Source organism: Eptesicus fuscus, chromosome 20, assembly GCF_027574615.1.
Source record: "Eptesicus fuscus isolate TK198812 chromosome 20, DD_ASM_mEF_20220401, whole genome shotgun sequence".
NCBI lineage: Eukaryota > Metazoa > Chordata > Mammalia > Chiroptera > Vespertilionidae > Eptesicus > Eptesicus fuscus.
In genome coordinates this window covers 41,774,099-41,786,348 of record NC_072492.1, presented here as the reverse complement: position 1 = coordinate 41,786,348, position 12,250 = coordinate 41,774,099, and the positions used below count along the sequence as shown (strand labels likewise).

The 12,250-nt window shown below is 55.3% G+C and overlaps 1 protein-coding gene across 1 annotated transcript; it reads left to right on the top strand.

Annotated features, from left to right (window-relative positions):
• Positions 1-234: 234 nt before the first annotated feature.
• TBX21 (T-box transcription factor 21) lies at positions 235-10,786 on the top strand. Its single transcript, XM_054709707.1, has 6 exons — positions 235-725; positions 8,471-8,625; positions 8,955-9,076; positions 9,563-9,721; positions 9,871-9,932; positions 10,168-10,786. Exons 1-6 carry the CDS (start codon positions 235-237, stop codon positions 10,784-10,786), a joined length of 1,608 nt encoding a protein of 535 aa, XP_054565682.1.
• Positions 10,787-12,250: the final 1,464 nt, after the last annotated feature.

The following is a 12,250-nucleotide window of genomic DNA, read 5'->3' as shown; positions in this document are numbered from 1 at the left end:
CGACGCTCGTGACAGCGGCCCGCCGGAGAGGGAGCCCGGAGCCGCCGCGCGCCCCCCCGCCCGCCCGCCCAGCGCGGGCACAGGACCCAGGCGTCCGAGGCCGCATTGCGGTGGGGCCCCCGCCCCCGGGGCCCCGCCCCGCCCCCGCCCTCCAGCCCCCCGGACCCTCTGGGCCGCCCCCACGCGGAGGGGGCCGGCCCCCGACGGCCGCGGAAAGGTGCCCGCCCGCCCCTTATGGGCATCCTGGAGCCGGGCTGCAGAGACATGCTGACGGGCACGGAGCCGATGCCGGCGAGCGACGAGGGCCGGGCGCCCGGCGCCGACCCGCAGAACCGCTACTTCTACCCGGAGCCGGGCGCGCAGGACGCGGCCGAGCGTCGCGGGGGCGCCAGCCTGGGGGCGCCCTACGCCGGGGGCGCCCTGGTGTCCGCCCCGCCCGGCCGCTTCCTCGGAACCTACGCCTACCCGCCCCGGCCCCAGGCCGCCGGCTTCCCCGGGCCCGGCGAGCCCTTCCCGCCGACGCCGGGCGCCGAGGGCTACCCGCCCGGGGACGGCTACGCGGCCCCGGACCCGCGCGCCGGGCTCTACCCCGGGCCCCGCGAGGACTACGCGCAGCCGGCCGGGCTGGAGGTGTCGGGGAAGCTGAGAGTCGCGCTCAACAACCACCTGTTGTGGTCCAAGTTCAACCAGCACCAGACGGAGATGATCATCACCAAGCAGGGCCGGTGAGTGCGGCGCGCGCCGGCGGCTGCCTGGGTCCCGCCCGCCCAACTCGGGCGCGTGTTTTAATCTCTCTCTCTCTCTCTCTCTCTCTCTCTCTCTCTCTCTCTCTATCTCTATCTCTATCTCTATCTCTATCTCTATCTCTATCTCTATCTCTCTCTCTCTCTCTCTCTCTATCTCTTATCTCTATCTCTCTCGACGTTGGTAGTGTCTCCCTCACTGTTTTGGTTTAGGGCTCAGAGGGAGGGAGACGGGAGTGAAAAGTTCTGGGTGTTGTCTGCTCCTGGGAGATGACACCAACAGGCAGAACTCAAAAAAGGGGGATGGAGGAGAGTGGGTGCAATGAGAGTCACCTTGGCTTGGGGGTTCACCCAGAACTGGGGTGCACCCCGCTTTCTGCCTGAGTCGGGGTGGCAGTAGGCAGAGGGGTGCAGTGTGGAGGGTCTGACTGGGCAGGACACCTCTTAGCCCCTGTGTGTAGGGGAAAGGGCAGGGGAGGGCAGAGTCTTGCAATGGAACGGGCGCTAACCCAGTGCGCATCTTGGGGGAGGTGGGGGTCCCCGGTGCCCACCTCACCCAGCCCTTCGGCTGCTGTGGTTCGCAGGTCAGCTTTGGGCGGGGCGGGGCGACTAGGATTCGGTGACATGGAGACGCAGTGGCCAAGTTTCCTTTCCGGTAGTACTCTGAGTTCCTATGTCTGGTGTGAGTGTCTGTGTGTGTGTGTGTGTGTGTGTTGGGGGGCTGGTAAAGAGTGTGTGGGGCACAGATCCCTTCCAAAAACAGGCCTTTACCGGAGGGCACAAATGCCCATGGGCACAAGCAGGCGAAGCTAACCCATGGGTCCCCGCTGGAAGCCAGTCCCGTGTTCTGTACCCTTTGAGGTCTGTCCCTGAGAGCCTGTCCGCATATTCGGGTCCAGCCTGCGTAGGGCCCCCTGAGCTCAGTGCATGTGGGTAGGGCTTGGGGCTGGGTGAGCTGCTTCCGGGGAGAGCCTCCTGCGTGGGGGAAGAAAGAGAAACTCTCCACTTGTGTGGTATTTGTTTAGTAAGCAAGACTCTGAGCAGGCCCTGCCTGTGTCTGACGTGTGAGAGTGTGCACCCACCTTTCCCCGGAGGGCCCGGGTGGGCAGGGGACCAGCAAGGACCTGTCTGTGGAGGGGCTGTGTCATCAGGGGACCTGGAAAGTGTTGATACCAAGGATGGGGCTTGGGGAGAAACGGGGGGGGGGGGGGGGGGGAGGCCATACTGGGCCTGGGGGTTGGCATTCAATCTGGATATTGCTGGAACGTTCTTCTCTCTTGATTTCTGTGGGGTGGCCCGGGATTGAGGGACATGGCCACCAACCACAGTTGGCTCAAGTGGCTGAGCTGTTCCTCTTTCCCTGGGATGGACCCAGGAGTGTTGGCATTGTCTTCAGTGGCATGACCTTCATCTCCTAAGCCTTCTCATAATTCCTCTCTGCTCCCCCAAGCCCAGGCTTCTAGTCGCATTGTGTTTGAATGAGGGGACCCCGAAGATTTTGTTCAGTCCCCTCCCTGCACAGACAAGGAAACGGGCCCAGAGACAGTAAGAGACTCTTCTGAGGTTACACAGCACACTGGTCGCTGGCAGAATTGGCTTCAGAACCCAGCTGGTATCTGCCTGGGTTTCTCCCATGGCCAGGAGTAAAAACAGCGCCCACCCTGACCGAAGGCCTTGATGCATTCAGAGTGCTTTCACTTCCATTATTTCTCTGTGTGCTAGGTGGGTCAGGCGGTCTCCCCGTTATACAGCTGAGGGCACTGAGGCGCAGGGATCGTAAACGGTTTATATTCCGTCACACAGAGACCTGAACTTGGGCCTCCACCCTGTGTGTGGTCAGGAAGCCTTCCTACCCTGGGACCTGGGTCTCCCCACAGCCTGCTGTCAGGCTTGAGAGATGAGGTGGAGGGAGCATCAGCCAGACCTTCAGGGACCTGCTGGGTGCTGGGCCAGCTGTGGTCTGCCCACAGGCTGTGTAGGGAGGTATTTCAGGGGATGCATCTCTGAGTGTGGATGCATCTTTGAGTGTGGGTCCCCATCTCTGCCCCTGCAGCCTCCTTCTTTCCTTTATGTTCCTGCTGAATAATTATCTCTTGACAAGTTTTGTTGTCTCCTTGTTAGACTCATCCACTTACTTTTTTTTTTAATGATGAAAAATTCCAATAGTCCTGGCTGGTGTGCTCCGTGGTTAAAGCGTCAGCCCATGAACCAAAGGGTTGTGGGTTTGATTCCTGGTCAAGGGCACATACCTGGGTTGAGGCTCAATCCCGGGCCGCAGTCAGGACTCATGCGGGAGGCAACTAGTCAGTGTGTCTCTCTCACATTGATGTTTCTCTCTCTCTCTTTCCTTCTTTCCTCCCTCACACTCTCTCTAAAAATCAATGGGAAAAAATTATGCTTGTGTGAGGATTAACAAAAAAAAAAAATGTTTTTTCAGTATAGTTGACCCTCAAACAATATGAGTTTGAACTGAGCGTCTTAACGTATACACCCTTTTAAAAAATAAATACTATAAATGCACTTACTCATCCTTATGATTTTCTTAGTTACATTTTCTTTTCTCTAGCTTACTTTATTGTAAGGATACAGTATATACATATAACAGATAAAATATGTTAATTGACTGTTTCTGTTATCTGTTAGGTTTCAGTTACTAGTCAACAGTAGGCTATTAGTAGTTAAGTTTTGGAGGAGTCAAAAGTCATAAGTGAATTTTCGATTGCACATGGTTTGGGGCCCCTAACCCCTGTGTTGTCAAAGGTCAATTTGTATATACAAAGTGAAGAGAAAAATGTATCGACCTCCCTGCATTGACCCATACCCAGCTTCTACAGTTATCAACGCCAATCCAGTCTTGTTTCTTCTTTATCCTCACTCACTTCACTTCTACCCCTCTGGTCTGCACCTATATTAGTAAATATATTTCGTCCTTAAATATTCCTTTATGTACCTCTAAAAATGACTTTTAAAAAATAAACACAATGCCATTTGCAAACCTGAAAAGAAATACCTAAATATCGTCAAATTTCCCCGATTGATTCATAAGCGTGCACGCTCGTGTGTGTGTGTGTGTGTGTGTGTGTGTTTTACAATCCTCACACTTTTAAAATATGTATATTTATATATATATAATAATATATATATATAATTTCAAAGAGGAAGGGAGAGAGAGAGAGAGAGAAACATCAATGATGAGAGAGAATCATTGATCCGCTGCCTCCTGCACGCCCCCCACAGAGGATTGATCCCGCAACCTGGGCATGTGCCCTGACAGGAATAGTGACCTCTGGGTTCATAGGTTGGCACTCAACCACTGAGCCACACCGGCAGGGCCAGCCATCACACTTTCGATCCACCCCGAGGGACTCCTTCAGACACTGCGGGCTCTCGTTTGGAAGAGAACAGTGGTCCCTCACCATCTCCTCTGATTCCTCCGCTTGGATCAGGCCTCAGGGTCCACACGGTGGGTGGAAGGGGCAGAGGACACACCACCCCCAATTCAGTCCCACCAGCCCTCCATCACCCCGTATCTGAGCTTGGGCGCCAGTGATCTGGGGAGTTGGCAGCCATTTTCTCCTGCCTCTGGCTTCTGAGCCGTAAGAGTTGGGCTCAGAGGGCAGCTCCCTTTCTGTCCTTCTGCCTTGGCAGGCTGGCCTGTCCCTCTGTGGGTTCCAGTGACCTGCCAGTCACCACAGCACCCACGGCCTTCTTCCTTTCTGAAAGATCCTTCCAGCCCAGGCCCACCCACAGCCCTACGGCCTTTTGCGTGGAGCTGACTCACTTGCTCCCAGATCCTTCCTCTCCCTCCCACCCTGGTCCCACCCCCCAGTGTGGACCACAGCACAGTCATAGTCTCCTCCAGGGAGCAGGCGGCGACTCCAGGCCCAGAGACAGATCCAGGCAGCTCAGGTGGAGCGGGAGGGCGAAATGGAGGGGCAACTGATTGACTGACTACCTGGAGACCTCCCTGATGGTCACGCCTGTGTGTTTGTGGAGAGGTGGGGTGCCTGGGGGTGCCCCCCTCAGACCTGCGTTGTGTTCCTGTGCGGCACTGTATTTGCGCTTTGAATGTGCTGGCGAGCTCTGCTGGTTGACGGGAGACATTCTCAGTAGAGGAAGAGCGAGGCTGGTGTCTGCGTGTGGGGGCGTGTGTGGGTGTACATTAATTGCTGGCAATCCCCATGTTTCTGGGGGTGATTAGTTGATTATTATAATTAAGATAACTTTGGGAAGGTCCGTTGTTAAGTAGCTCGATTTGCATTTGGGTGCGTGTACGTGAAGCTAGGGGTGGGTACAGCAGTCTTGGGCCCACACAATCCTCCGTCGCTTGGCCTCACAGCTATTGGGGTTTTCCCCTTCTCTACATTCCCAATTCCAAGAACTTTATAAATCTTTCAAAAGTATTTTTAGCTTTCAGGCTGCTTTCGTTTGGGCCGGCTGGCTTTATTTCTCTGAGGGCAGATGAAACCAGCTTTGCTTTCTGATTGGCTGCTTGCTAATGGCCGTTTGATTTCTATGAAGTGGCTCCGAGGTTGGGGGGAGGAGGGGACCCCGTGATCGGGAGTACATTTTGCCTCTTGCTGGGCACCAGGCATGGCCGGAGAACCCTCCTAAAAGGTGGTACCAATTTGCACCACCCCCACCAGTACGAGAGGACCGGTTTCCCGCAGGCCCATCAACATTACATACATTATTACCAATTTTGAAACATTTTGCCAACATGACTGACAAAGAAGTCTCCTTTTAAATTTGTACTTAATGGCAGGGACTTGGCGCACGTCAGAGGTGTTGGTGATGGGGGAGGGACACGATGGTGCTGTGCATATTTCACGGTAGGATGGTCTTTAGGGGAATTTGGGGTCTTGGACCCTGTCCTCTGAGAGCAGAATGGTCAGTGATCTTTTTTTGGGGGGGGGCTCTCAGTTTGGCACTAGACCCATCTTGACTCCCTGTTCCTTCCCAGCGAAGTGTTATGTAAATCAGGGGCTATTTTGGGATTCCAGCTGGTGGTGATTCTAGACTTTTAGGGTGAAATTGAGACCTCCCTTCTCCTCTCCCCTTCGCCCATCCTCTTCCTGTGTGCCCTCCGTTTCCCTGTACCCTGTACGAGTGATAAGCGAGATGGAGGGACGGAGACTACAGTCTGTGCTTTGCAGTCAGGAGTCCCGGCTCTGCTCTCCCCGCAAGGAGCCATCACCAACCCTCTTCAAGCCTCGTTTTCTTCAAGTATCAAATTGGAAATAACATTTTAAAAAATATATATTTTATTGATTTTTTACAGAGAGGAAGGGAGAGGGATAGAGAGCTAGAAACATCAATCAGTTGCTTCCTGCACACCTCCTACTGGGGATGTGCCTGCAACCAAGGTACATGCCCTTGACCGGAATCGAACCTGGGACCCTTCAGTCCGCAGGCCCACGGCTCTATCCACTGAGCCAAACCGGTTAGGGCTGGAAATAACATTTTATATCTCAAAGGACTGGTTCAATGAACTGGCTACCGCATAAGCAGAGACTCAGTGAATATATTCCCTTCTGACCCTTGATTCCTACAAGTTGGAGGAACCTGTGACCAACCATATAGGAAATGCGTGAGGGACCTGACCACTGTCGGAGAATGAGTTGGTGGTAGGAATGGGTTGAAAATATTCTCCCACCCTCTGTTGCTCAAGGCCTCATTCCTAAGCTTTGATTTCTCCAGTCGACTGGCCTACCGAGCCCCTGGGACTCTGGAGTGGAACTCTGGGCCCTTGCTCAGGGTCCTTCAGCCTGGCCAGAGGGCTCTGACAGCTCTGGCCCTGGGAGAAGGTGGGGTGGGGGTGGGATGGGAGAGAGGGCGAGCTGAGTTTCACATCTTGTGAACTTCTTAACAGCTGTCAGAGAAAAGATGGGCGGGAGTCATCGTTTCCATTTACGGGTGAAGAAGCTGAGATTTGGTTTGACAATTAACTTATTCAAGGTCATAGGGCCGGTAAGTCTCTTGATCTCAGCCCAGGAGAGTCTGAGGGAGACAGGAATGTGATAATGTTCCCTCCTCCCCAGGTTATTTTTTTAATACATATTTTTATTTATTTCAAAGAGGAAGGGAGAGGGAGAGAGATAGAAACATCAACCATGAAAGAGACTCATTAATTGGCTGCCTCCTGCACACACTCTACTGGGGATCGAACCCGGGACCCTTCAATCCAAAGGCAAACCAGCGAGGTCTCCCTCTCCCCCCGCCCCCAAGGTTATTAAGGGTGTTTCTGTGGGACCCTCTAGGGACTAGGATCCACCCAATATTGTTCCTTGGGCCCTGAAACTCTCTTGCCCCCAGGTTTCCTGACTCATGGACTAGCCTTTCTTCCCATCTTACGGAACTTCTCGTAGGAGGAGGGGAGAAGTGTGTGGGAATGAAAAATAATTCTGATGAGGGTAACACTGATATCCTGAAAACGCTGGTCTTCCTGCTTGTGTTAGAAGAGGAAGGCTGAGCCATTGGCGATGATGATGGCTGCTGCTGGTAGAGGTGGTGGCTGTAGTGGAGGGGGCAATTGTAGTGATGATGGTGGAGGTGTTGGTTGTGGTGATGGTGGAGTGGATCCTGTAATGATGGTGCTATGGAAATGCTGGCTGTGGTGATGGTGGAGGTGGTGGTTGTAGTGATGGTGGTGATGGTGGAGGTGATGCGTGTAGGGACAATGGTGATGGTGATGGTGGTGGAAATTGTTATGGTACGGGAGTGCCTGTTTCTCGGAATTTATTACTCTGGCACACTAATGCAGCGTTCCAACACCAGCTTCCTCCACTTTCCCTGGGAGCCAGGACTTCACGCCTGAGGACTGTGCTTGAGAGAGCCCTCTTGCAGGTAGATGGAAAGCTCCCCTTCGGACGTTAGCTGCTTCTCTGAAGGCCCAGGCCTGGGGCAGTCCCTACGACAGACATCAAGGCCCAGAAGGATGGGGCAGGGAGAGCCCGTGGATGGGTGCGACGAGGCGAGGCGCGTGTCAGCACCGTGACAGCCACAGCGGAGAGGATGTATGTCGGATGGAGGCCAGGCCAGGGCTCGGGGGACTGTGGCCTGAGGACTTAGTAGGAACTGCCTGTGGGGGGCTGGCTTGAGGCTTTGGTCTCCCCTGGGGAGCAAACATCTAGTGGTGGCAGCTAATGTCTGGCCACTGGCCCTCTGAGAGAAAAACGTTTCCGGAAGCCCTGATCCACAGTGTGCTGATTTCCGTGGTATCAATACCCCTGCGGTGGCTGATTTCGAGCGCCCCGTGTGATATCCCTGAGCGTGGAGTTGGGAAGAGTCACGGAGTCTGTACATTATCGGTTATTAGGTATAATAGACATAAATAACCGCAGCAGCAGAGACCATAGGAAAATGTAGTCAAAGTTTTGGAAAGTGATGAATTTTTTAGTGCTCATCACCTCAGTTTATAATGTAATGTACAGGGTGGGGCAAAAGTAGGGTTACGGTGGTTCGTATGGAAAATAATACAATAATAAGCCCTGTGTTTCGCGTAGTCGCAGCTGTACCCCCGGCATTTGCCCCACCCTGTATTTCACTGCGAGTTTATACAACTTAATGGCTGTTGAACGAATGGTGGGCAAACTTCCTGAACATGCCCAGTCGGCTGTCGCGAGGGGTGGAGGCCAACCCAGCACACCACGGGTGGCCTTTGCACGAGGTGTGGCTGTCCGAGGGGTTGGGGGCTGATGGGTATTGGTGGGTCTCTGTCTCCCCAGGCGGATGTTTCCATTCCTGTCCTTCACTGTGGCTGGGCTGGAGCCCACCAGTCATTACCGGATGTTCGTGGACGTGGTCTTGGTGGACCAGCACCATTGGCGGTATCAGAGCGGCAAGTGGGTGCAGTGCGGAAAGGCCGAGGGCAGCATGCCAGGTAGGCGCCCGCCTGCGGGGAGTGGGCACTCTTTTCCTCCGAGACGCCCCCTAGTGGATTCAGGAGGAACCTTCGAGTCCCTGCGCCCGGCACCTAGGATTTAATTCCCCATCCCCTCCCACTTCTCGCCTCCATTCTGTTTGTCATTTCTTTTCTGCCTGACTCTGGCCAGTCTTCCGCTCTGTCCCCTGCCCACACCTCCCCTCGCCCTGCCTCGTCTGAGCCTCCCGCGGCATCCTTTTTGGTATCCCCTTCGGAGCAGGCAAAGGCCCACATCACTGTGGGTCTGGCCCTGGGGGCTGCATGCCTCACAGGTTAACTGTCTGCAGGAAACCGCCTGTACGTCCACCCAGATTCCCCCAACACGGGAGCCCACTGGATGCGCCAGGAAGTTTCATTCGGGAAACTGAAGCTCACGAACAACAAAGGGGCCTCCAACAATGCCACTCAGGTGGGACTCCTCCCCGAGGGCCAACGGGGGTGGGAGGGGGGTGGGGGGAGGGGAGGGGTAGCCAGCAGGCTGATACTGTTGTGGAAGAGTCACTTTTCTTCCTCTCGGACTGTGTTTTCTTCCACCCACCTTGAGGTGGGGAGAAGCTGAATCTCGGGGCACAAAGGGTGTCCCATTCAGGCCAAGTGCCAGGCTGCCACCGCTCTGGTACCATGCTGGGCATGGAGTCGGTAGCTGTGTCCCAGGGCATGGATGCCCGGAAACGCCCTGTTGGTGCTAACAGCCTGGTCACCGTGGACGGCTGGGGAGAGGAAACGGGGCAGGAGGGTAGCATTGGCGCCTCCGAGGAGCTGGGGGCGGGCGGCGGAAGGCCTGGGAGCAGTTGCACGGTGTCAGGGCAGGGGAATGGACAGGATGCCCTCAGGGTGGGGGGGAATCCTTCGAACTCCCTCCTCCCCACCCCACAACCTTCCTGCTCCCCCTCAGATGATTGTGCTCCAGTCCCTCCATAAGTACCAGCCCCGGCTGCACATCGTCGAGGTGAAGGAAGGAGAGACGGAGGCGGCCTGCGGTGCTTCCAACACGCATGTCTTCACTTTCCAAGAAACCCAGTTCATCGCCGTGACGGCCTACCAGAACGCCGAGGTGAGGGCCGCCCCCGCAGCCCAGTGAGGGCCCAAGCCTGGGACGGGGAGGACGGGGGGGAGGGGGCCCCCAGTCTCCCCTGGGAGGGATTTTGGAAGTTTCCTAGCCCCACACTCAGGACTCAGGACTCTCTACTTCCCTCTCTCCAGATTACTCAGCTGAAAATTGATAACAATCCTTTCGCCAAAGGGTTCCGGGAGAACTTTGAGTCGTAAGTGCCACTGGTTTCAACTCACCTTTGCAGAGCCCTCCTGAGCCCGGGACCCCAGGCACATGCTCCGCGCAGTTTCCTCTCTGCCCCTGAGGGTGGGAGAGACTGGGATGGGTGCTGGAGGGCGGGTGGGCCAGGGAAGAAGGACCAGGGAGGCCTGTGCCATAGGCAGGCTCACAGGCGACCAGTACTGCTCCTGACCTGTCTTCTTGCCTCTAATTTTTTTTTTTTTTAGCATGTATGCATCTGTTGACACCAGTGTCCCCTCCCCGCCTGGACCCAACTGCCAGTTGCTTGGGGGAGACCACTACTCTTCGCTCCTACCCAACCAGTACCCCGTTCCCAGCCGTTTCTACCCCGACCTCCCCGGCCAGGCCAAGGATATGGTCCCCCAGTCTTACTGGTTGGGGGCCCCCCGGGACCACAGCTACGAGGCCGAGTTTCGAGCCGTCAGCATGAAGCCTGCGTTCCTGCCCTCGGCCCCTGGGCCCGCCATGTCCTACTACAGAGGCCAGGAGGTCCTGGCACCCGGAGCTGGCTGGCCCGTGGCCCCCCAGTACCCTCCCAAGATGGGCCCGGCCAGCTGGTTCCGCCCCATGCGGACTCTGCCCGTGGAACCGGGTCCTGGTGCTTCAGAGGCGCGGGCGCTGGAGGACCAGGGCTCCCCCTCGCTGTGGACGGACATCGCCCCCATCCGGCCAGAGTCCGGGGATTCGGGACTGGGCGAAGGAGACTCTAAAAGGAGACGTGTGTCCCCCTATCCTTCCAGTGGCGACAGCTCCTCCCCTGCCGGGGCCCCTTCTCCTTTTGACAAGGAAACCGAAGGCCCGTTTTATAGCTATTTTCCCAATTGAGCAGATGACTCGGCTGGAGGACACCAGCTAACGTAGACAACGGACTCGGGACTGAGCAGTCCCCAGCTCCCTCTGTTCCTTCTCCTTTTGTAGTTGGTGGGGAAAGAGGGGGGGTGCAAAAGAATTCTGGGGTTCACCGGCTGCTCCTTGGCCCAAGGAATGTTCCCTCCCCTCCCTGTGCCCTAACTACAGTCTTTGACCTGGTGCTGCTTCCGGCTGTGGGCTCCCAGCCGGAGAACAGAAAACAGAAGAAGGTCTTGGCCACAAGGGAGCGTCCTCTTTTCAGGGGGGCGGGTGGGGGGCTCAGGCGGGGACGTGAAGGTTCAATTCTCTTCTCTGTAGAAGAACTTTCAGCATTTTTATTTGTGTGTGTGCGCGCGTTACTCTCTGATGGGAAAATAAAGGTACGTGGATTTGATGACGGCCAGCCGGCCAGGGTCAGGGAGAGGGTGCAGGTGACTTTGGGCAGCTGGCCCCACCCACTCAGAGCCAGCGCGTCCCGAGGGAGGGACTGGGGATGGGGGGCCTGGTGCCTGTCTGGGGAAGCAAGATTGGTCATGTGTGCGTGCGCGCGTGTGCTTTTTTCTTTTCTATTTTTTTTTTGTTTTTGGAATGAGGCGGCTATTTATTGTACAGAGAGTGGTGTCTGGATATACTTCTGTTGTCTTCATCACTTTCTGAAAATAAACATGAAACTGTTAAGTGTATCTTGCTCTGGTGCCGGCTGGGGGACATGGGGCCGCACTGGGGATTGCACCCAAGTTGTCCTGTGGGCTCTGAAACGGAACCTGAGCTTCCAAGAACCTGTGCCCCCTAGAAACCCGGAGTGGCTTCATTCAGGGGATAAACTGAGTTAAAGCGAGAACACGTGTCCTACGGTCAGCGCTCAGATCGATGGGGGTGCCACCTTGAAAGGTGTCTTGGGGCAGAGAACCATCCCTCGGCCCGTGCGTGCACCCTGACCTGTGGAGGAGGGGTGTGAGGGCAAGGCCAGAGGACAGGACTGGGGTGGGGGTGGGGGTGGGGGCTCTGAGGGGAAGGATGGCCTGGATTTCTCCTCGTGTTTGTAGCAACTTTGGCTCTCCATCTTCATCTTAGGGTTGTTCACGGGTTAAAGGCGTAAATGTAAGTTGGACCACATGAAATTGCTGTGTTAGTAGGTCAAGAAGAGCCAAATATTGGCAGTTTCATATGATTCAACCTAGTACATGCGAAGGGTTTAGAACAGTGCCTGATAAGCGGTAAGTGTGTGAATTATTGCTGCTGTTACTGCTATCTTGCTCTAGCTCTGCTTCTCTCTTTACTCACAGATGAAGTGTGTTGGATCCATGCTTCTTTTAAAGAATTTAAGCAATGCAGAAAAGCATTAAAACCGCAACAAATTATCCCAAATCTAACCGCCCATCAATAATTATTAACATTAGATGGTTAGATAGAAAGACAGAAATACTTTTATAAAATTGG